This window comes from Plectropomus leopardus, chromosome 11 (assembly GCF_008729295.1).
Source record: "Plectropomus leopardus isolate mb chromosome 11, YSFRI_Pleo_2.0, whole genome shotgun sequence".
In the NCBI taxonomy this organism is placed as follows: domain Eukaryota; kingdom Metazoa; phylum Chordata; class Actinopteri; order Perciformes; family Serranidae; genus Plectropomus; species Plectropomus leopardus.
Window position 1 is genome coordinate 27675584 of NC_056473.1, and position 25329 is coordinate 27700912.

Consider the following 25329-nt stretch of genomic DNA (forward strand, 5'->3'; position numbering starts at 1 on the left):
AATAGAGGGAGTCAATGAAGAAGCAGGGACAGAGGAGAGACATTAAATGCACTGACCCTTCTCACAGTGTAAGAAAAAAAAAGCTGACATGTTTTTGTGTGGCTCAGGCTGTCCCCGTATGACCTGCTGAGGTAGCTACAACAGTGCTGACATTCACCAGAGCTGTCCTACATGCTCTCAACACTGTCCCTCCCAGAGGACAGCTGTCATGGACACAGACTAACAGAGAGTGCTGTGAATGCATAATGTTGGTGCATCAGGGGATTAAAACCCATAAACATAACTTTATGCAAACTTTAAAGACTCACAGATCCAGGTCGAGGGTAGGGGACTTTGTCCTCGTAAGGTGTCCAGTGATGCTCGGGTCTTTCTCGGTAGGCAAACGGACCGTTAAAGGCTGCTCTGATATCGTCCATGTGATAGACACACACTGCGTAGCCTTTGAACACCGCACTGCAAAGGCAGGTTTTATTTGTGATTTGATGGATGGTTAAGCTGTGACCGAATCATCACACGCTGATGTCGACCTCCACTCACCTCGTTGTGCTAAACAGGCCAAAGATTTCTGGGTTTTTTCCATCCTTGTTCTTGAGCACGAACACGTCCTCTGAAACACAATATTCAGAAATTAGCTGTTGTTTGTTAGCCACACTAAGCTGATATTTTTGTATTTGTGACATGATAAAGACATAAAGCCCAGACATATGTAAGCATTTTAGTTCTCCTGGTTCCCTCGTCTCAAAGTCAATGTTTTTTTTTTAATGGATTTTTGTTTAGATACCTGAAATAAGGTCAGTGTTTAAGAGACTTTCATGTTTTGCTCTAAAACATAAAATACGTCAGTAAACACCCCACTCATGGATTTTGAAGCTGTGCTAACCAGTGGCTAAATAAGACTACAGAGGGTCATCAGGCTGGACCAGGCTTTACGTCCTCATTGTGGTGGTGACGGTCATGTGACCATCGTGTAGTTTGTTTATAGCCTAGTGTTAGCTTTTTACTTCTGTCGTTTGCATTTATGCTTCAAAAAATCCTTAAAGTTGTTTCATTTGTGAAACTTAAAACCTAAACTCATGTTTTTTTTTTTAATGCAATAATCCAAAAAAAACATTGCTCTATTGTCTGGGGAATCATACTGATGATAACTTCCTGGTTGGCCTGCTAAAAGACATTATCCTTGCCCTTCACCATACCTGCTAAGCATCAGCATGTTAGCACTGTCGTGGTGAGCATGTTAACATGCTGACATTAGCATTTAGCTCAGAGCACTGCAGGGCTGCAGTGTTACAGAGCTGCATGTGGTTGAGACAGTTTGTTGAAGGCAGTCTTTGGGAAGTTTGTAAAAAGTCTCAGGTTACTACTCGCTAGTTGCGAAAAAGATTGAAATCTTTCTAATTCTGCTTAGCAGACAGAAAAATGTTTTTCATGTTTTTTTATCCAGGTGCGTCCAAGAGTTTTTGTGGATTTTGAAAATACCTTCAGGAGAGCAGTAAGCCTTGTTAAATGAGTTTCTGGGATTTTCAAAGATCACTGCTTCTTTATTTTTCCATAAATTGAATGCTTAGCTCTGTGACTGGAATGTAATGGTGGGTGCGTCTGTAAATCCAATCTGATGCTCCACACTACAATGAGGAAGCTCTTGTTCAAAGAACCGCAGCGTTCTTGTTTCTACATGAATTAACGAACCGTTTAGTTAATCACACATTCACTCTGTTCGGTGCTCTGCTGCTCCGTCTCCCCAGAGGGAGCGCCCAGAGTGCACTCTGCCACTCCCAGAGTGCCGTGCTCTGGATAACTGAACGGTACATTACAAACAGTGCTCCGAATGTACGCACAGTCCAGTGTGTGCCAGAGTGAGCTGCGGCACTCAGAGTGAGGGTTTCTGAATGCACCTGGCACTTCACGAGAAGCGATCACTGGGGCTTCGGTATCTCTACACTTGCGCTGCTTAAATGTTGAAATGCATTGTTTTAACATGATTCTAAATTTGGTCACCACAACTGCAGATCAGAGACACAATTTAACAAAAACCCTTCATACCATACTGAGGTTTCAAATCTCAGTGTATAGATAGATGTGTACATCACTGTGAAGCTTAGAGACCTCAAAGTTTAACAACAAATAAATAAGATGGCAAGCAAACAGTCTCCATGTATCCCCACCGAGTTCATCAAAGTGTGTATCGATGCCGTTGGGTCCAGCCACAGAGCAGATGAGACGAGTTTTCAGGAAGGAGCTCCACCTATTCACCAGCATCCTCTGCCCTCCTTGGTCATTCTGAGGGATGAAGGCGGATATAGAATGTGAGTGCAGTACTTTGCTTTCGGCTGGAGAAAAGCCAGAAATCTTTCTACGGCATTTGCATTCTCACCGCACAGACTCGCCCCACACGAGTATACACAGCCTTGTTCACTCCCTCGGCATCCATTTCTCGCTCAGTGAAGAAGAAGTAAACTTTATCATCGTCCCTGTCATCGTTGTCAGGAATAACTGTTGACCCGACAAATTTGGGTTCTGTGGGAAGAGGAGTTTGTCACAAAAGGCTTGGAAAGTAAAAACAATGAGGTACTGGAGGAAGTCGTTTTGCAACCAGTATGGCCGCTATTAGCTGTTCATTTTAAATTCATGCTGATGTGGCGGTAGACATGTTTTTTGTTTTAACTTATCATTATGAAGTAAATGTTGATTGCACAATGAAATGGCTAGTGACAGGCTGTAAGCCTCAAGTTCACTGCAACTCTGTGTGTGAAAATGAAAGCTTGTTTTATAGCAAAAATGATGTTTGTCAACCGTCAACAAAAACAGGTAGAGGATAGCACTTTTTTACCACCCGTTATCTATCAGTAGCCATCCCCAGTTACCAATGTATCAATGAAAGTTCTCTGCAGTTACTATCCCTAATAAGAGACAGTAAAACATGGATGCTTCACACACAGAAGATCTAAACAATCAGCACAGTTTCAAGGTGGCTGTTGAAGATTCTTGAGTTATGGTTTTTGTGCATGAAATTTGTTAGCGCACACACACTATATGTCACTGCACTCTGGTATTTTGCTGTAATGTTCACGAACCGTTGAGTTGCTGCCTGTCGTCTCTTTCGGTGCGTGTGTAGGTCTGGTTGTTAAGTCGACAGAAAGCACCATCATTCTCCCAGTAGTCAGTGTACAGGCCGATATACAGCTCTCCTCCTAACACACACACACACACACACACACACACACACACACACAAAAAAAAAAAACAATCCTCAGTTATCTGAATGTATATTTTTAAATGTGAAACCCCCTGTCCTGTGAAATAAAGACGTGAAAAAAGACCACAAGATGGCAGAATCGACTGGTTAGAGGTCAATAAAGAGGAAGTTCATGGTATAAATGTAAGCACACATCGAGGTCTCACTAAGGTGCCGTACGCTCAGCTGATGGTGACGCGATGAGCGTGACAGAGTGAGTAGTGTCTTACTGGAGAGCGTAGACGTGCAGGGACTGTTGGGGTCGTAAGGACAGCGTCCTCTGCCACTCATGATGCTGTCTTCCTCAAGAGCAAACATTCTGTCCTAAGAACAACACACACACACAGATTAGGGAAAGGCAGTTCATTGATAGTATATTGATAGCGTGATATGAAATATTGTACCTGATGCAAGAAACTATATATAAAAACTAATTTTTGTTCACAACCAAGATTTATTCTCATTTCGTTCATATCCACTGATTTTAAGGATCTGACAATGTTTTCTTATTTTTACTACTCTCTTGGGTAAGAGAGCATTTTATGACTGGTTGAGAGCACTCTGACCAAGATAAGAGAAAAACAGCTGGTTTTCAAAGGCCACAAATTGCTGCCCAGCACAAGGGAAAAATAAGTTTTACATTTGAATAACATTTTAATCAAATTTAGATAATGTTTCAGAGTGATTTTAATGATTGGATTATTAAATTTCCACTTACTTGATGCACTGACCCCAATTACTGCAATTTCAGTTACTGTGCTTCCCTCTGCTGGCCAGTGCTGGAATGGAACTAAGTACATTTACACAAGTAATGTACAAGTACAAATCTGAGGAACTTTTACATCAGTTGAGTATTTTTATCTCATGCCATTTTCCACTTCTCCTCCACTACACTACAGACGAAAATATTTCACTTTTTACTCCACTGCTATTATTAGATAACTACTTTACAAATTAAGATTTTTGCACACAAAACAAAAATATGTAAATATACATGTACAGCTAAAACAATTAGTCAATACATAAGAAAATCATTTGCAACTATTTTTATGATCATTTAAGTCATTTTCCCAGCTTCCTCTATATACTGTATATATGAGGAAAAGCTGCTTTTCCTTTTAAGTACTCCTACTACTTTGATTTATGATATATATTTAAACCTTTTTGCATGCATACTTTTACTTTTAATGCTTCAATACATTTCCGTGAAATTATATTTATGTCTAAATTCATTTAACTATACATCAGTTTCACTTTTTCTGAAGTTCTTCTTTTTCTACAACCTTTTTTGGTGTCATTTCTCTTCTTTGCACACGGCACAAAACCTGCCCTTACATCGTTTTTACAGGGCGGAACTTATGCTAATAGCTGACTTATGATCGAGTGGGATTCATCATTGTGCACGCCCTGTAAGAGCAGATTTGAATGGTTAAGAACATTTGATGTGTCTGGAGTTGACCTCCCTTTTAAATTTTTCTGCCAGAAAATTCAGAAAAAATATAAAAGAAATTTAAAAGAATGTGAAGATTATTTATCAGAAATCTTTTTTTGCAAATATTTGTTTGAGAGCACCAGTCAATCATATAATACTGTGGCAATATCGATATCGAGGTATTTGATTGAAAATATTGTGATATTTGATTTTCTACGTATCGCCCGGCTCTAACAGGCATAGTTACTCATACACAAAGATGCATGAATATGAATACTGCAAGCACACGCTGAAAATCTGTACCCTTGTGAAGGCTGTAACAGCATCCAAACAAACCCCAGCAGGAGGCGGTGCGTGGAGAGAAAGATAGAGGTGAATTAGAGAGAGGAGGCATCAGAAAGTGATGGATGGGACTGAGGACGAAAGATAGATGAGACGAGGAGTGATGGATGACCGAACGAAGGATTTCTGTCTGCATGCGTCGAACAAACAATGTTCTGCTCTTATATCACGGTGAGTTCACCACTTCTGCTCTTCTGATCTTACTGCTCTGCACAGCAGGTGGCAGAAACACACATGCACACGCACACACGCACCACGCACACACGCACGCACACGCACGCACGCACACACACACACACACACCAGTAGACCTGAACTCCCTACAGCCCCACAGCTCATATCTTGTGGGACACCACCGTGTTTATGGCTGTCACTGGCAGATCAGAGAGGATGTCATATATTGATTTATGAGTAGCCACGAAACCCTACTGTGCTGTGACCACCGCCTGACGTATAACTGTAAAAGAAGTCCGTTTCTGGGTTAAACTCATCCATCATATCATAACAGAATGGAAAATAGTTAGGACGATACAATATTACTCTATATGCAGTACTCTAAAAATGTTTTTTTTTAAATGTCAGGGCCAGTGCTGCCTTATTATTTGATTTGTTACTCAGTGGCTGGCTTGATGAATGGCAATAGTGTTTTCTATCACAGTTTATCGCCATATAAATATTATTCAACTCAGGCTTTATGGTAATCTAGATGTAATCTCATACACCAAGTACGAAATTTATGAGGAAACCTCATCATAGAGAGATTAGGTTGCTTATATGGACCCAGTTTTGCTCAGTCTACAAGCATTCCAATGATATGAGTGATGGTGGTTCCTGTGTGGATGGTGTGACTGGCCTGCTCAGCCTACTGGACCAGCGCTGGAATGCAGGGCGGAAACCTTCTCCCCTCCTCACTCTCTAAATACACACCAGGCGCACACACTGCTCCGTGTTTGACTTCTGGGAGATATGTGTCATACTGTAGACAAACACACTCGCACAGATGGATGCAGGCCATTTTGCATGGACAGCAGCATGCAGGCGAGCCCCTCCTGTGCAGCCGACACACACGCATCTGAACTGACCCCCTGAGCGACAGGACATTTGTCTTCCCTAACCATGCTCGTACAGAGAGCAGCACGTGGCCTGTTGTCCGTTTACCTGGACGGTGGTGGTGTCAGCTTTTTTCCATATAAATGAAAATCTTGTGTAAAAGTTTTCTGCCTCTGAGGAAAACAAAAAAAAAAACTCCACCCTCTCACTGTCTTTTCCAACTCCACCTCACATCACTCCTTGTTGCTAGGAGGGTAAACTCAATACAGTAGTAAGAGTTCAATAACTCCTGGTTTAAAACATCAAAACTGTGTGAAGGAGGTTTTAGCTACTTCAACTAAACACAAAAGAGTATAGAGGCACAATGGGAAAAATTTGGCTGACTGTATAATGAAGAAATTAGCAACATTTTCATGGCATTAATCATCTGTTTTGCTGCCCTTTTTAGCCCTTTGAAACAAATTGGCTTTTTTTTTTTTTTTTTTTTTTTTTTTTTTTTTAAAAAATGGAAAGAAGGCAATGAGCAACTTGACAAGATTAGAAAAAAAATATAAAATTGCAAGAAAATTACATTACCTAAAACTAAATGAAAGGAAATGAAAGAAAAATAAAAGAACAAAAACAGGAAATAACCTGAAAAACTGCTCAAATAAAATCAATATATATATTTAAATAATATATTATTTAAATATTTTTCCTGTAACCTTTATTATATAATTATAATAATTATAAAGGTATTTTTATATATTTTTCCCTAGTTATTCTGGTGATTTTCTCTATCTAACTTCTTTACCTGTTAAAAAAAAATTCAAACCAGTTTTTTCATGTTTCAGAGGTTTAAATGTTTGTTAAAGGCATCCAAACACGTCTTTGGGACTCACCTGGCCTGTGTGGCCGACTCTGACCAGGACACAGAGGGGGCTAAAGGCTCCTGTTCCACACACCAGCAGATGGGTCTGGTTGTACTGTTGCAGGACCTTGATGTAGTTAGCACACTCCGCCTGTTGGATGAGACGCAGAGATGAAGCAGTGGGTGCAGAGGAGGTTGGGAGGTTGAGGGGTCATGAGGGCGGATTGAGGCCACGCAGGACAAAATGGTGTACTGGAAAAATGCCAGATCTTTTACTGCCTCATCAATAACATCAATACCTCGGGTTAGACAAAGGTTAATGAGCACAGTGAGATATGTAAATCAATTCATACATGCTGACAGTATCTATCTCTATAATATCTACCTACATAATATATCAGTCCTGTTGTACATATAAATGCCAAGTTAATGCACATGATAAACTGGGCATTTGTGCTTTTCACATGATCATCAATCTCAGGCATACCGACAACGACCAGAAGAGAATTTATTTGCATGCAGTCACGTAGAGGGTGTCTCATACCTTTTCCCTCCCCTTCATCAGACACTCCTCTATCTGAGATTCTGTACTGGCCCACTGGATCTGCAGGAAAACACAGTTCCACTCATATTTACAATATGGTTGTTTCACCCTAAATAAACACAAAATGAACTTGTTGAATATAGCACATATTTAATAGGGGATGCATGATAATACTGGCCAACATCAGTAGCAGCAGATATTGGCTTTAAAATGAAATATTCAAATTGGCCAACATGCTGATTTCTGCCAATATCACAAACCAATACTTTTATATTTTAAATTGACAAAGTTGAATGTGTGCAAAACATCAACCTTAAGTCGAAGTATTTTTTAATTTAGTTTAGTTTAATTCCACTACAGAAGAGATTTGATGATCGCAAAAGTAAGGTGGGGGAAAAAAGTGGATATATTAATAATAGTTATCAGCCAAATAAGTTATTATACTGTATATCAGCATATCAAAAAAATCCTATATCGTACATCCCTAAAATTTTAACTTAACTTTCAGAAAATCAGAAAAAGAAAATATGACTTTATGTCCTTGAATACTGAATATTTGACTCATTGAGATAAACAGTAGGGGGTGCTAATTATCCAGTCAGTTTTCACTGTAGAAGAAGAGGGTGCAACAAGATGATGTAATTTAAAAAGTCCCAGTCGAACATCAAACAAATCCAAAATTATTGGCGTTTCTATTCAGGTTTTTAATGCGCAAATCAAAAATGTGCATTAAGGAGGAGAGGGAAACACGCAGATTGTGAAGTATTTTGTACATAAATAGGTGTTAAATTAAAATTTTGACCATTATAATTATAACAACCATTATCTTCAATCCATAACAGGCTCACAGGGTTATTGTGCCACCTTTTCGGTGCCTAATTATAAAACATACTAGTTTCTACTGAGCAAAGACCGTTAAGGCTGCACACACGCACACTCAGTTTGGCTAACCTATTGCCCTATAGATGTTAGAGTTCAATACGTCTCACTTACTAACAGGCGTGTGTGTGTGTGTGTGTGTGTGTGTGTGTGTGTGTGTGTGCGAAAACAGGCGCACCTCTCTGTGGTGTGTGTTAACCCGGTCCAGGCTAAGCGAGAACAGAGTATTCTTGGCCCCAACGTAAAGCCTCTCATGGCCCTCATCCAGCAGCATGGTCTGGGGCTGAAGAGACGATCCATGTCCCTGAAACACCCAGGTCCTGTTCAGCTGCCAAAGCTCTGCACACAACAAGAACACACAAAAAGAGATTAAAAACATAAAAATCTAGCAACGCAAAAGTACACTGTAAAATCTGACGAGTTGATCTTACTGAAAAAAAGTCTGAGAAATCAATTGCCTTGACAAAGGAAACTAAATAAAACTAGTATTCTAACTAATTTACATTTTGTTGCAACTTGAAAATGACAAGTGAAATGACCTAATTCTTTCTAAGTTTAAGCAACTTCAGTAAACCAAGTTAGTCTGACTGAACTTGATCATTACAAAGAAGATTTAGCCAGTGATGAAGTTAGCAGATCTGTTTTCTTAAAATGTTTAAGAACATTTTTAAGAACATACAAATATGATTAACTACTTTGCAACCAGCAGAATACAGATATACAGCACAGTATACTTGGTTTACTTAAGTTACAAAAACTCAGACAGATTGATTTAATTCAACTTGTCATTTTTAAGTTGCTAAAACTTCACAAAATAAAGTAAACGTAACAGTTAGATATAAAGTGAACACAAGTTGGGATTTATAGGTCTTTTTGGGCAAATTACACAAAGCGCACTTTTCCTCGGACGCGTCGATTTTCAGCCAAAGCACTCTGATAAATGTTTCATATTTTGATTTCTGCTTGCACTCTCTGAACCCCACACAATTCGGGATTGGACAGATATCGTAAATGTCATTTATGTTACGGAAAAGATTACTTTCTCTCTTCACGTGTGTGTAAGTGTGTTCATTGGATTTTGGATCGAGTGAGTGAAATATGTAAGACCTTTATGGCCAGGGTCTGTAGGTATTTGATAAATGACCTTATTATGTTGCTCTATTCTGACGGCTATTCTATTTTCTTTTCTCAAATATCCACCTGAAAAGTTTTACAGAATTTTTACATGCACACTTTGTCTAAATGGTTCTCAAATTTTGGAAAAATCTGAGCAATAGGGGAATATATATATATTTTTTTTTAAAGTAAAATCAATTTGGCAGATTTTACAGTGAAGTCTGCAACTTCGGCAGGGAGAGCTCTCTGGAGTTTTCATTTCATTTCAAACCTGAATCCTCCTCTTGCTCCTTGCCTCTACTAACCAGCAAGATCAAATTTGACCAAACCCCATCCTCAGGGGATTTCTAACTGATCCAGTATCCTGCGTCTGAGTCCCAACTGCTCCCATGGCCGAGGGCACATTGCAACATGTGTTTCTGATTCATAGCTTCCCCTAAGAGAATGTCAAAGAGCAAAAGCAGGGTTATCTTTCCATCTCATCTCTCCATCTCATGTGGCACCTATGCCTCCTTTCACTCAGTTTAGCCACGCTTCTTTTTGTCACTGACTCACAGAACTACAAAGCATCTTTTTTTTATCATCAGCAAAAGTTCACACCGCTCACAGGCATCAGAAGGTACCAATAAATTGCTTCAAGGACTTCTGAGAGGAGTTCTGAGAGGACATTTTGGCAATCCTAAAGGCGCTTTGCAGAAGCAGCGGTGGAAGAATGAATCTCGGGAAAGATGTTGTGATTATTTGGAGGGACATTTGATGTTCTCTGGTCTCTTCTACCGGAGGAAGCAGTTTTATCAGACAGGAAACGGAACCTCTTTATCAGCCATTAGTTTGAGATCAGCTGCCACTCCCAGTCAGTCTCGCTTTAGGTGATTTGAAATCCTACTTTAAAAAGGAAGCAGTGGACCATCACAGATACGTCATTACATATAAACACGAAGACATCGGAATAATCACAGACCGTGCAGACGCAGATAGTTTGCATGCACACATGTGACACACCCAGTTCTAGCAGCATGTACCTGATTGGACCTGACAGGCTGCTCCTCTGTACCTGCTCGCTGTGAGCTTCTGGAGAGTTTGGGGCTGAAGGGTTTCAACAAAGTACTGAAGCCCCAGAGGTGTGCATGTCCTCTGGGTTGCATTGGCCTTTGATTAACACATGGTCGGGTTGGTGTCCTTGCAAAAGATGAAATGGGGATCTGGTGTGTGTTTGCACAGCTTTTGAAACGTTAGACAGATTTAAACTGACAAGCCAGATTTATTGCTTCACACAGTCTGTATTCTCTCCATTTGTTTTACTTTCATACACAAAGTAGGCCCTCCACGCACTAATCTTCAGAAAACTCTCTTTAAAGGAACAGTGGATTTAAGATTTAAGGGGATTTAGTGGCATCTACTGGTGAGGATTACAGATTGCAACCAGCTGAAACTTCTCCTGGTTATAATTCCTTCAGTGTTTATTGTTCAGGAGTTTTTTTTTACCAGGAGTTGGATTATCTGCAGAGGTCTGTTTCTCTCCAAAACAAACAAACCAGGTGATTAGGACAGAGGGATGTTGTATACTACGAAATCCTGAATACACTGAATAAAGCACTTTACGTTAAGAAAATCTAAGTTCTTCTGACATTATTGTTGCAGAGGGACTTACAACTATGATGGCTGATGCCAAAAATGCAAAAGACCCCATCTAGAGTCAGTGTTTGGTTTGTCCCTTCTGGGCCACTGTAGAAACATGGCAATGCAACATGTCCATATCTCTGGACGAGGATATGCTCCTCATAAAGATATAAACGTATCATTCTAAATTAACGCAAACACAATGACTCTAATTTTAGTGTATTACATGATAAAGAAAACATGCTTGTTATACAGTATTATATTCAAATGCTGCCAATATATACTCCTGAAATGTACACAATGGACCTTTAAATGAAAAGAGGGGAAGAAAAGGCGACCACCCATTATTCACGCATAACTGTAATACTATGCCAACCTTTCAACCACCACAAATTATGCTGAGATGTCTCTGCATGCTTGGGGTTCGAAGGGTAATTGTTTGATTTGTTTTCCTAGCAGCTGTGTATTTTCAGTGATACTTGATCTCCAAGATAGAAGGAGAAAGAGTGTTTATCCCATTTTTGAACATTACTCATAGCAACAGCACTCCGTAGAAGGTTTTATTTGTTTAACATGGGATTAGGTATCCACAGAGGAGTGGGTGACTGTGTATATTTTGTTGCTATTAAGATTTCTATGATGGAGACAAGCGAGTGTTTGTTTGAGTAGCATTAGATCTCGGGTGGTTAGGTGGCAGAGACTGAAGGGATGTGGCAGTGGTGTTCTGCCAGGGCGCATACATGCTTCCTGTAATTATCTAATCCACACACACTTGGAGCTCGCTCTTTCTCTAAAACACGCATGCACGCACACGTACGCACACGTGTGCACACACACACACACACACACACAGCCTCTATCTCCTCACAGTCCCCTCTGAGTTAAGCCGTACTTGGATCAAGGACAGTCCTCCCACATTCCACTCTAACTTTTCTGCAAGTGTTAGGCCGCGCTCTCAAACAATCAGCTCCTTCTTTATGTGAAGGCAAAGCTGCTACCACTTATTTAGATGACAGACACAGACGGCTATTTAAAGTGATGGAGTAAACAGTCCATAAGCCAAAAGCTTTTTTTCCGTCTAGTTTTCACTTGTCTTTGTTAATAATCACCAGTGGCAACTGATTTATATGGACACGCAGACAGATGCTGACATGCACGAGCTGTCTCGCTGTCTCTCACACAAATAAACACACACACACACACACACACACATACATTTCATTCTAGAATTTTGTTTACATGTGCAGAATTGTAAATTACAGATGTATAGTGTTCAACTCCAAACTGGAATATTTCCATGTCTCCTAAAAGGAGGAAGTCTAACAAAGACCAGTGTGAAATTTCAAACTGAAAGAAAGAAAGAAAGAAAGAAAGTGAGGAAGAGAGAAACATAGAAAGGAAGGACGGACAGACGGACAGACGGAAGGGAGAAGGAATGAAAGAAGGAAGGAGGAAAGACAGAAAGAAAGCTGAGCAAATGGATGAACCGATGGATGGACGGAGGAAATGAAAGACAGAAAGACAGAAAGAACAAAAGAAAGAAAGAAAGAAAAAAGAAAAAACTAAGTTCGAAAGAAACAATGATAGGAAGGAAGGAAGAAAGAAAGAAAAAGAAAGTGAGGAAGGAGGGATGGACAGAAGGGAGAAGGGAGGAAAGGAAGGAAAGAAGGAAGGAGGAAAGAAAGAGGAAGAAAGGAAGGAGGGTGGATGGATGGACGGACAGAGAAAATGAAAGAAAGAAAGAAACAGAGAAAAAGTTTAGTTCGAAAGAAATAAAGATAGGAAGGAAGAAAGGAATAAATAAAGGAAGGAAGGAGGGAAAAACATCCACCCCCATCAGTGTACAAATACAAGTGATAAGAAACTATAATCATACTCACAATAAAGAAGAGGCTGATTAATCAGCTTAATTACACGTGATTACAGAGTTACTATGAAGCACAGTTGGTAGATGTGATTACACGCTGACACACGGAGTGACACTTCAGAGCCCACAATGCTGTTTAAAAGCTTTCTGCTCTGTCATTACGTGCACCAGTTACAGACGCTCGCAGCCACTGCTCAGACTGAGGAGGGGAAGAGGGGGATTTCCGCAATTCCCTTTTCCTCTCTCGCTCTCTTTTCCAAGTTTTTCTCGCCATCTGCAGCCAGCGAGGGCTCCTTAGCTGTCAGCTGAGGAGCTGTGAGGAGGAGGTGGAGGAGGAGGGGGGGTTCTCCATTTGCAACCAAGCCAGGGAGACACATGGCCCTGGTGTGATCCCACTTCAAATGGAAAACACAGGGAAAAAGAAAGGACTCCCTCAAGACAGACACTTTCATCGGCTGTCTGAGGAGTGCTGAGAGATGCCCGAGAAGATTTGCTGAGGTGAAATGAAAATAAACTTTGTGATCTCCTCTTTATGGAAACACTGTTTTGCTGCACCAGGGGACAACAATGTGTGTGTGTGTGTGTGTGTGTGTGTGTGTGTGTGTGTGTGAGCAGTAGCAACCTACTTCTGATTCTCTTAACAGCAGGAGCTTAATATTCATGTTTCGTCAAAGATAAATACACACGGGAGTTCACATAAAACATTCCTCAGGAAACTTAAAAACGCAAATTAAATTTGCAGTCATAATTTAATCTGTTGCCAATACTAGGCACACATTTCATGTCAGAAATAAAACTTGGGCAGTCTCGTATTTCCAGTTAAAAAAGTCTATGTAGGTTTGCTTATTGAGTTATGGGACTCGTGCTGGAACAGAAACAGAGAGAATGAGAGGAGTGGGCTGGAGTTAAAGGGGACAGGCATAAGGAGAGAGTCTGTTCTCCTCGTGCCGTCCGGGCCTGAGACTGCGGAGCCCCTGGGGGTGGGGTCAGGAGCTGGAAAGCTGGGGTGTTATGCCATTATCGGTATACAGCCTTGTGTTCCCGTATACCTCCTGTGTGTGTGTGTGAGGGGGTGATGTCACAGGGCAAAATGAAAGCCACATGGAGTGTGTGAGCCGGACGCGAACGAGAGAGAGAGAGCAACGTATGTTTGTCTGCAATAAGACTGAGTGTAAGCCTGACTGATGTCATAAATCAGCGGCACACATTGACAACTGGCAGTTCATGTTGTTATTGGCCCGAACAGATGTATATACTTCTATAATTAAACCATGCAGGTATTCACATACAGTACCTGTGTCACAAGTGAGCTAAATTTGACGGACATTTAATCAAACTATACTGCCTCAACTGTTCATACATATATGACCGTGGAGCCCAAATGGATGTGTTATTGATGTGGGTTACTGTGTGTCAATCTATATGTGTAATACTGCAACTATGTCAAAAGCCCGATGAAGTGCAGCATCTAATGCCTTGTTTCTGCAGCGTTTCGTTTTGTGTGTGTATTACTGAATAGTATACAGACTCGCCCCTAGTCTTCAATGCCAGGTAATGCATCTCTTTACTGATGGATAAAAACAAAAAAGTTGATACAGAGTGTTTTTTCGTAAGGCTGCCCCTTGAATGTCGAAGGCTAAAATTAGTTGACTGAGATTGCTTCAAGTTGAATTTTTTTCCATGCAGTGTACTTTTGGGGACATTTTGGTACGATTTTGCAACAGAGCGAGTGCTCTTGACTTAGGCGCTACTCTGCAGCTGCAGATGTGCAGGCAGCGGCACAGAGGGAGAAAGAGGCCGCACTGTAAGGTGAATAAGTGGTGAATTTACAGCTCACAGCAAGTTAGTACTATAGTGTCAGGCTTTTATTTGATATCTAGTGTCGGCAAAAAATCGGCATTTGGGATCCATCGTTTGCGCAGTTTGTTGTTAGCTATATAAAGTGATGCCACTGTCACACTGTAAAGTGGCAGTCCTTCAATCTTTAAAACATTCTATGAAAAACAAAATGAATCCTCAAATACGCATATTGAACAGCCAAATCCCATTCGACTGGCAATTCTAAGTAAGGTGCAGCCCGAAGATTGGCTCAGCATTTGTTAATCAGTTTATTCCCCTTTTAATGTCATCAGCCTCTACATTTAACCAAAAACTTGCCATATTTTAGATCAACACTTTATGTTTCTTCTCTGTCTCCCACAGGTTGGCAGAGCAAAATAACAAGCTTTGCTTTTAAGTGCCAGCCTATAATAAGCAATATCAACATGGCATTTCTTGAAGCGCTCACCTCAGTAATCATCCATCATCCTCTTCTTTTCCCCCTCTCTTATATCATTTTAAAATACTCTCTGAAGACTAAAACAATCTTTGTGCCTTTGCAGCTTTTCCCATGTCACAAACTTAACTCATCTCGTGTCCCTGATCCCTTCACCGGGAAAAGGTCAGAAAGGATATTAGAGTTTCACCAGCTGCTTTCCCCTCCGGACAGCTCATTAATGAACTGCAGAGCACACACATAACACAATGGGAGAGAAAAGGACGCTGAGATGTACACAGACAAAATGAGAAAGCGATAGAGGGGGAGAGGCGAGTGTGCAGGGGAGGGGAGCTCAGAAAACATCCTTTTTTCCCTCTGCTGACCTAAAAGGTGTGATTTATCTAATCACTATAACCTCCATTTTCCAGTGTTAGATGTTAGGTCTGTAACTGCCCTATGGCCATGATCCAGTGTGGTAAATGTTAATTGTAGGGTGTGCATGGAGGCGGAAGAGAGTTAATGGGACTCCTCACTCTGCACATTAGTTTTACATACAGAACATAAAAATAAAAATCCCCCATTCACTTTATCTCAAGCAAACACAACTTTAGGCCATACTGGTATTTCCCATCTCCCCCTCAGAAGACAGACACCTACAGCCACATCATTTCAAGGCTGTAAAATATAGAGGGAGCGTTTTCTTGTCTGGAGAGGAAGGTTTAAAATTACAGCTCAAAGGGGGGTTTCATACATACAGTAATTGCTACCTGAGTAATCCCTTTGTTCACACACGCACGTACCTCAGCTCCTTCTGTTTAAATCTCACAATTTAATTGTAAGTGCTGCAGAAAATAAATGGGTTTAGCATTTGTTGACCAACGTATTTGCACAAGCTGCATGCACTCTCCTTTATTCTCATTCATTAAGTTTTAGAGGAGTATAAACACATGCATGTATGAGTGAATCCAGCTGCTTTGGCCAACTTTTGTTTAAATTTTCTATGAAGTAAATGCTGGGTTGAAATAGGGAAAGCACATGCGTTTATTTACATAAGCGAACATATACAGTATGATGTTAACCCTGTCAGAACAGCTTAGCATCACTGGATAACTTTATTCACCTTCACAGGCCCGTGGAGGAAAAATATTTATATTTTACTGAACGCTTATGACTTTAAAGTAAACACATGTTTGGCAGACATGCTGAAGGTAGGCCTGCTCAGTTTAATTGTTGTGAAATGTTCCAGTTTTATTTTGTGTGTTTCTTGCCCTCATGAACACTTTAACTTAACTCAGACGTGTTTTTAGGAGAGACAAGCTTGACTGCAATAATAACTTGTCAATGTTATTTTTCAGGACTGTCCGAATGTGACAATTTTGGGACTTTCTGAAGATTTTTTTTTCTGCAATTGCAGCAAGAGTTCATAGACTCCCTCAGTTATGAAGTGTTTAGTTTGAACACACCAAGCAGACGGTCAGCTGTGGGTCAACGTTTGGTCGTCGGAAAGCGTCTGTCGTTCCAGTCGCTGTGTTGTATCCAGCAACATTATACCTCCTCGACCTCTATCGGCCCTTGACACCTTTTTTAGCATATTCAGCATGCTGACAAAAGGGTACAGAAATATAACTACAGCAAACTAGTTTGTTAGCACTGTTTAATCTAATGCATACTGCACATTTAAAAATGTAGCACTGTGTGGGGTGTCCAGTGGTTCAACTGGTCCCGGCACCCCATGTACAAACGCTGTGTCCTTGATGCAGAGGTCACAGGTTTGATTCCAGCCTTGGCCCTTTGCTGCATGTCATCCCCTCTCTCTTCCCCTTTCAAAACTTGTCTGTCCTGTCCATTAAAGGCCAAAAAAGCCCCAAAAAATAATCAAAAAAATCCCGTTGGGATCTTATGCCGAAATCATTGCAAAAGCAGTGGGATTTGACGATTTCAGAGTGAGAACAGGCTTTTAATCTTAATCCAGATTAAAGATTTTATTTATCCTAAACACTGCTGAATTGAAACCACATGACTGAATCAGCAGGAACTGAACGTCCAGCGCAAACCTCACCTTCGAACGTAAAAGCAATGTGAGCCAACAAATCAAAGTATGCAGAAGTGAAGAGTTTTTGGAAGTGACTTTGATCTAAATAGGTCATCACTATCATGAAAAAACTGCTGCATCACACTCTCTGCAGCTCAGTCCAGGCATGATGACAGTGTTGTAGAGGCAGCAAAATAAGTCAAAGCCTGGCCTCCTACCTGCCGCCTGTCGAAATTCTGACACATACTAGCTGCGCAACTGCTTCATTAGCAGAATTGATGGTTGTCCTAAAAGAAGTCCTGGAGATCTGAAGCTGCTGCCAAGAGCCTTGGACGGTGTACATCCAAATCTCATGGATTTGCATCCAAATGCACAAAATAAAGTGCAAAACAAACTTTCTGGTCTATAGTGAGCGCATCTCCCTGCGGGGCAAATCTATGTGTAATATGCCAGGATTTGGAGAGTCTGATTGGCCAAAGACCTCGCAATTGAGGTCTTTAGGTTGTGTTTAAGGACTTTGGTAGCTGTGCAGTCTAAGATTAGGGTGAAATCTCCCTTAACACAGCATAGAGTGTGTGAATGTAACTCAATACTGCATGTGATTTAGATAACAACCATTTGGAATTGCAGTTAATTCGGGGAGTAAGCAAATGAAAGGATGACCGGGATGAAAGTGAATTGAATGCATTTGGTAAAGATCTTCACTGGTCCAGAAGTCAAGACAAGAAGAAGGGAAACAGATGAAAGAGAGGGTGAATAATATAACCACACCATGTGTGAGGTGTGTCTAACATCAAAGCCTGCGGAGATCCATACCCGATGGTGGTAAGGTCGTCCTCAAAACACATGATAATGTGCCCGAAGGAATTCATTCCCAGAAACCAGGAGAAAGTTGATCCCATATTCTACTGAGATTTCTATTGATCCAACACTTGTTATCTGCCCCCGTGACCAGCAGCGGGATAAAAATATTTCTGTGCCACATTTTCTTCTCATTATCAATCTTTATGTCAAAAAGGAGAATCTGGTTTTTGATACCAGATGTTGCCGTTATATTTTCTTAGTCCTAAGGGCAAACAGTTCATGCCACATCCCTCTCCATCTCCCTGAACCCAATCCAAGTCATTGACGTGTGAGGAATTCACACTATTCTGCCTGTGTGTTTCTGTGTGTGTACATGCATGTGAGTTTGTGTGATTGTAAGTGTGTGTGCAAAAATCACTGGGAGAGCCCATGAGGCATATATTAGGGCTTAGATGTTTTTCATTCCATAATGAAAGGATCCAAGTGCAGCCCTTCATGGCGCTGTGTGCTAGCCAGAACACGTATCAAAGGAGAGAGGCAGAGGTGGGATGTCAATCACTGCAGCAGCGTTTCCCTCAGGCGGTTAATGAATTGGGTGATATTCATCAACTACGAAGTCACGATCATGTCACATTTTGACATGATATTTCTGACTAAGAACATCAGCACCGAGCTGCTCACTTTTATTTATATATAAGCTTTGCATCACTGTTGCCAGTCAGACTTGGTTCTTGTCTTTTTCTCAGATTATCTTTCAAATTAAGTCTAATTCTACATCAGTTTCCTTTACTTCTCAATACTTTACTTTATCTATTTATCTTGTCTCAATGCTGACAAATTGTACAGAGAAAATCAGAATATGCAGTTCATATAATATACCAAACCCTCCTCGCAGAAGTAACTAACAAACCAGACTTGTCAACTCTCATAACGGACTAACAGCTCCATATTTATGTATGAGTTATTGACCATCCAAATTCCACACCTATATTCAACCATGACTAACAGGCTCATGTGGAATCATCACCTTCTGTTGGTGTAGAGATCAAACAAGCTGTGAGAAAGAGCCCGTGTTTATTCTGGAGTTTTATCTACAAAGATAAAACCCCCATTATTGTCAAAGAGATACACAACCATCGGTCCGCATACCAGTGCATGCCACATCCATGTCACACACTCCCACGCACACGTAAACAGACGCACACACACACAAGCATGTTTCTCTCTACGCAGCCTCATCCATTCCCATGGCCAAAAAAACACCTCCATGGCTCTGCCGCTGTGGCATGAGAGAAAGCCACATTGTGGATTCTCAGCCCGCATGGCTGAGGAATCAAAACAAGCTACACGGAGGCTCCTCGATCCCCAACAGTGAGTAAAAAAAAAAAAAACACACTTCACAAAGTCAGAGCACAAGTCAGATCCAACCCTGACTGTTTCTCTCAGGCTAAAACATAAATCTTCAATGACCATCTCATTACATGGTAATGATAACCTGCGGCTTCTTTTACTCACTCACAGAGGATGCTGCCTCTCCTGACTTTTTTATTTATACATCTTCTACATTTACGGTTGTGCTTTTGAATATTTTCTACTTATATTTTAAATATATCCTGAAGACAAAGATGCCATAAATATTCCATGTTAACAGCTTATTCTTTGAATTGCATTTACTCTTATTGGTATGGGTTGTTATTGTTATTTTTGTTTTGTAATTGTTTCTGTGTCTATTTCTCATTATCGTCTGTCTTCATTCTAATATGTTTATGCCTCAATCTCTTGTTTAATTCTACTTTAAATTTTGTCTGGCCCAAGTTCGGCTTATTGTTCTGCTCCTATAGTTATGCTGCCTCTGCAAGAAACCCTTCTTGTTTCTGCTTTGCCTTGTTTGTCAAAGCACTTTGTAAACTCTGTTTTAAAAGGTGCCATAAAAATAAAGTTATTTATTATAAGTATAAACTTGTTAAATAAGGGCAGATAGGCAAAACATTTTTTTAACATTTACTGAGCTAATTTTAGTTATGCCAACAATAATTATGCAATGAAAACTGCTATAATGTGAGAGCAGAGACGTATTAAAGAGTGAAACATTCTGCTCAGTTACACCTGTCTTATTCTCAACCTGCACTAAAGGCGCTGAACAGAGAATGAGAGTTTCAGTTGAGGCAGCAACAGACTGCATCACCTAAACACTGTCTTTCCTGTTATATCTGTGCAACACAGGAGAGCATTTGAATTTGTTGCCAAAGTAGACTTAATGTAATAAAAGAAACACACACTGAGTGTTTCTTACCTTTGTGTGAGAGCCGAATTCTTGGGTAGATGCTGTGGGCTGTGTGAGCCGTGCCCAGCAGAACGAGATACAGCAGCATCAGTGTCAGATACACAGTCCTTATGAGCTCTGCCATCCTCAATGAGACGCTCACTCCACGTTCATCTACTCGGAAATCCTGCAAGTCCGCTCAACATGGGCAGCAAAGTCCATGAAAAGAAAGTCTTTGCCCTCCAAGTTCCTGCAAACAATGTTAAATAAGAGATCCAACAGAAGTCCACTTAGAGGTAACAGTCCATTTTCTGATGATCACCCCAATGTGGATCGACTAGATGTATCTCTGCAGCCTCTATACAGTCTCTGCTTTCCCTATAGCAGTGCGATGAAAGCTGCATCCACCCACTACCTCGGAGGACAGGATAGTGCTCTGGCTATTATCCTTGTTTAGTCTTAGTAACCAGGGAGAAGAGAAGTCCAGTTGCTACATTCACGCCGCAGTGCCCACTGCTCTCTGTCCATATGTCAGTCCGTCTGTTTGTTTGTCTGTCTGTACGCCCAGTTTAGATCCAGTCTTTCTGATCTGATGACAGAAAAAAAAAAAATAAAAATAAGTGAATCCCACAAAGGTGTTGGAGCTGATTTGCAAAACCTCAATGCATTTGTGTGTCCCAGCAGGCAGGCAGGCAGGCGGGAGCTGCTGTACTGTATCCTCAGGCTGCGTTCCTCCTCTTGGGTCCACTGGAGCCAGTCATTCTCTGGACGGGAGCCCAGGAAAAGGCAGAGTGGGAGAGGGGAGGAGTGGGGAGCCTCGTGCCTGGCGTGCGGTCTCTCTGCACTGGGAAAGAAAGTGAAGCTCCACTCTAACTCTGCTCACGCTCGAATGGTCAGGGAGGATCCAAAGCTCAGCTCCAAACCTCAGCGTAAGATGGCTTCGACCACAGCTACCGATCTGGGCAGAGGCCACCTGCCACGGTGTGGTCTGACTGAGGAAAATCCTCTGTGTGTGTGTGTGTGTGTAATGAGGGGAGAGTGTATCAGCTTGAAGGGCTGGAAATTGCCTGCTCCTTCTTCTAGATTGTCTTGGGATCTCTCTCTCTTTCTCTCTCTCTCTCAGGCAGCTGGATTAAGTGTGCTGTGTCTCCCCGGCTCTCCTCTAAGAAATACTGCCTCTCATGTCACTCTACAGACCACCCCTTGCTTCTCGTCTCCCCTTGCCCTCCTCCTTCACCACCTTCTTTTTGCCCCTACTTCCACTGCATTAACAAGGACCCGAGCCAAGGTTTTCAGCCTCTCTACTCTTTCATTTTTCAATTATTGCTCCCTTTTGTGTTTGTTTCCACGTGGATAGTCATTATCACTGTTACCATGGATTTTCATGTGCAAGGTTTCTTTCATGCCCTACCTATTAAATCTCTCCCTCTGTTTATCCATCCACCCATCTCTCACACTTTTGTAGAACCTAGTTATTACTTTGTCCTCCCATAATGTAGCTTGGCTTTTCACTTTCTCTCTGCTACTGTATTCTGTCTAAATGAATTACCTCCGTTTGTGTACCTGCCTGAGTAAAATATTAATGTTGAAACTCATTGAAATGCAGCCTTATGTTTTGTCCTTGTGGTTTTTTGTTTTCTCTCAAGGTCCACAGCTTTCTGAATCTGATTAGCAGCCACACAAACTCAAAAAGAAGGGAAAAAAAATCATGTACATGATGTGACTCGAGTCATTATTGAATTTGCACATATCCCACAGGAAAGTCCCACAGGCTTCCTGTTACTGGAGCAGAGCTGTGTCTGTCTCCCGTAAAGCCCCTCTGCAATGCATCTGTTTCTCTCTGTCTCTGTCTCATGGCTGTGTGGTGACACTAACATGAAGTCATGCTGCCTGACATGGAGGCATTCCCCCAGTTTGTGCATGGTTCATTTTGTGGTGTTTTTTATTTTCCAAAACAGGGATTTAATGAGAACACTTCCCAGTGGTAATCCTCACTTATAATTTGGATCTGCATTCATTAAGTTAACCCTTTGAAATCTACAGGGCAAAACTTTTCGTGTTTTGCTTTCAGATGCCTTTCGCAAGTATTTAAACCTTCGAACAATGAGCAAATTGGTGCCATTTCTTTCAAAAACATGGGGGAAAAGGCAATGAGCAACTTGGTAAGAAATGTTCCACTAATTCCAAGAAATTGGTAGATTTTGTAAATTATTTTTAAAAAGCTTGGAAAGAATGTCTATGACAAAAAGGAAAAAATAAATAATAAAAATACTACATTTTAATGATCACAAGGTTATTTTCTTGTTTTTTAATGTTCTCTTTCTTTTTATTTATTTTATAAATATTTTATTCTTAGTATCATTATTATTATTATTTTATAAAAACAAATTTTCAAGAAATGTTGTGTACTTCACTTTTTTTTTTGCTAAACTTTGGGCCATTTCTTCTTTTGTTGCTCACTGCCTTCCTCCAATGTTTTTTGATAGAAATCAAGCCAATTTGCTCACGTTTTAAAGGGTTAAATTAAAACTGCACCAAACTCACGCACAGACAAAGCAGGCATTTTTCTGAATAAACAGGCTGAATAGCTGAACAGGGTGACAGAGAAAGTGGAAGCTCGATATATGCACAGTGTGAATGCAAGTGTGAATACCCATCAACAAATGGCATGCTTATATATTAAGACACATGCAGTAATACAGAATTTGACATGATTCCATTAGGCTGCAGCAGCTGCAACCCCACCCCCTTTGCACCACCCTGAGATCTGATGACTCCAACTCCCACGTTGCACCTGTTCCCTGCCAGAACAGAAGGACTTTGTGTTTGAGGAGGTCTCGTAACGTACACTATCTCTGTTATTCCATTGCCTGGTGCAATTATAGACTCTCATCTGTTGTTGAGAGTGAGACAACTGTTCAATGTTAGCTTCCCACAGAGATGACACTATCTGACCCAATGTGACACACAATTTCATCAAGTTGAACCTAAGAGCATATTTTAGACTCGCATCCTGATGAAAGGTGCGCCGGAAGATCTTCATTTCCGATCTCTTAAGCCGCTATCGCAGATTGATAGCCATTTAAGGAGGCTAATGCACACAGGCTAGCGGGCACAGCATCCACTTATTCACATCGGCCCCTCGGTGACTGAATGGGTCTCTCCTGCCTTCGCCCAGTCTAATAGCAGTAATCAGTCAGAAATCTGCCTGAGACCAGAAACAGCAACAGCTCAATCCCCCAATTCCCAAACCTTTATAACTGTCCCTGCTTCCCTTCGCTGTTCTTGATTTGTGTTGCACTTTCAGCCCTTGATGTTTCCATTAGTATGACTCCAACTGTGCTAGTAGCTTCTACCAAGCGCCCTGACATGCAGCACTCCCACACAGCAGCCAAACACCCACTTTCTTTCCACCTCCATTGAAATTCTGTCCTCTTACGTGCGTCCCTGGGATTCCAACAATACCTAGAATATTTATTCAGCGTGTACTGCACTGCAGAGGTTTGCTCTGCACTATCTGAGTCCTGTGCATGCGTCAGATCTCAATGATTTCATGGTCGGACCTGCAGTCTGTCACATCACTGAGTGCCACCTTCCTTTAGCTGCTGTTTTAGGAAGCAGCCATGTGTGAAAAGACTGCTTGATTGAGTGCTGATGTCTGGCGTTTGTTTGAATAGGCCATGTACAAACGTCTGGCGGCCTTCCTTTCATGCTCTCTGAACACAGAAAATATTTTCATTCATGTTAATGCTGTGTCAATATCCGCCCCTGTTCAACAGAAGCCCTCCTCACCTCCTGTGTTGACCCGCAGAGACAGACACTCCTCCTGCCCCCCAACATACACACTGTTAATGCCCATGCAAGTGTCTAACAGCTATGCACACTGAACTGCACAGCTGCAGTGTGAGACTAAAAGGAAATAGAGAGATTAAAAGCAAGATATACTTAACTGTGTGATTATGTGTGCATGAATTTATGCATGAAACTGTATGTATGTTGGTGCATGTCTACCATTGACCGCCTGCTGGGCTCAGCTCGCTAAAGAGAGGTCAGGCTCCTTGTCTCCCGCGGCAACAGAAGCTGCGCTCTGAGGATCCTGTGTTTCAGAGCCACTGGATACTCCGGCCGTTTACACAGGTGGCTATCATATGGCCGGTGAGGCTTGTCCCCGCGGCACACGCTGACTACGGACACATCAGTCAGAATTTGACAGCAGGTAGCAGCCTTTCCTTGCTGTACATCAGCGATCACAGTACACGAAAAGTGGTTCCTATTCCTTAAGGGGACTCTTTTTTATCAGTATACTGACAACCCCTGACTAAGTGATGTATTTTACGGACATATTACCTTCAGTGCATAACAAATACTGTACAGAACAGCTGATAAACTGTGTAATAAGCCCAAATAGTGAATGCAATAACTGCAGGAAGTTTGTGAAAAATGAGCTGAAAATGAGAAACTGAACCCCAAATTGGAGTGTGAGTGTGTGTGAATGGTTACTGAGCACTTTGTACAGTAGCCTTGGCCACCAGTGTGTGTGAATGTGACATGTTGCGTGAAAGCGCTTTGAGTGGTCAAAAGACTAGAAATGTGCTATAAAGGTGCAGTCAATTTATCTTATCTTGTGAGTTTCAAGTTAATAACTTAAATAATTATCTAAACTGTGAAATAGGGCTGTCAAAGAGTTTGGTTTTTTTTTAATCGCAGAATTTCAATAGTTAATTGCAATTACAAGCATTTTTTATTGGCAAGTTTTCAATTTTAATTTTTTCATTAATAACGCTTTTGAAATCCAGTGTAGTATACCAGTATCATAACTGCAGCAATAAAACTCAGCCCTGTACAGCCTCGTAAAGACAGCAATGTTGGCCGCTGATGGCCGCAGTGGACTATGACATAGTGGTGAGTGGCCCGGTAGCAAAACCTCACACACAAATGTTCGTCCTGTTTGCGCGATGGTTTAGAGATTCTTTCAGGGAGCTCGAGTTGCATTGTGTATGATACCACGCAGAGAGAAGGAGTCACTGTTAGCCACAAATGA

The 25329-nt window shown here is 41.2% G+C and overlaps 1 protein-coding gene across 1 annotated transcript in view; it reads right to left on the reverse strand.

The window, feature by feature from the left end:
- Window positions 1-21842, reverse strand: part of sema3e (sema domain, immunoglobulin domain (Ig), short basic domain, secreted, (semaphorin) 3E) — a 28897-nt gene extending 7055 nt beyond the window's left edge. Inside the window, exons 1-10 of the mRNA XM_042496091.1 lie at window positions 20319-21842; window positions 8508-8668; window positions 7451-7510; window positions 6938-7057; window positions 3463-3556; window positions 3072-3188; window positions 2372-2514; window positions 2163-2277; window positions 538-607; window positions 309-453 (exon numbers count right to left, since the gene is read on the reverse strand). Of these exons, the coding sequence (XP_042352025.1) occupies window positions 309-453; window positions 538-607; window positions 2163-2277; window positions 2372-2514; window positions 3072-3188; window positions 3463-3556; window positions 6938-7057; window positions 7451-7510; window positions 8508-8668; window positions 20319-20433 (1140 nt within the window). The 5' untranslated portion in view covers window positions 20434-21842. The remainder of the gene's footprint in view (window positions 1-308; window positions 454-537; window positions 608-2162; window positions 2278-2371; window positions 2515-3071; window positions 3189-3462; window positions 3557-6937; window positions 7058-7450; window positions 7511-8507; window positions 8669-20318) is intronic.
- Between the last annotated feature and the right edge of the window lie 3487 nt (window positions 21843-25329).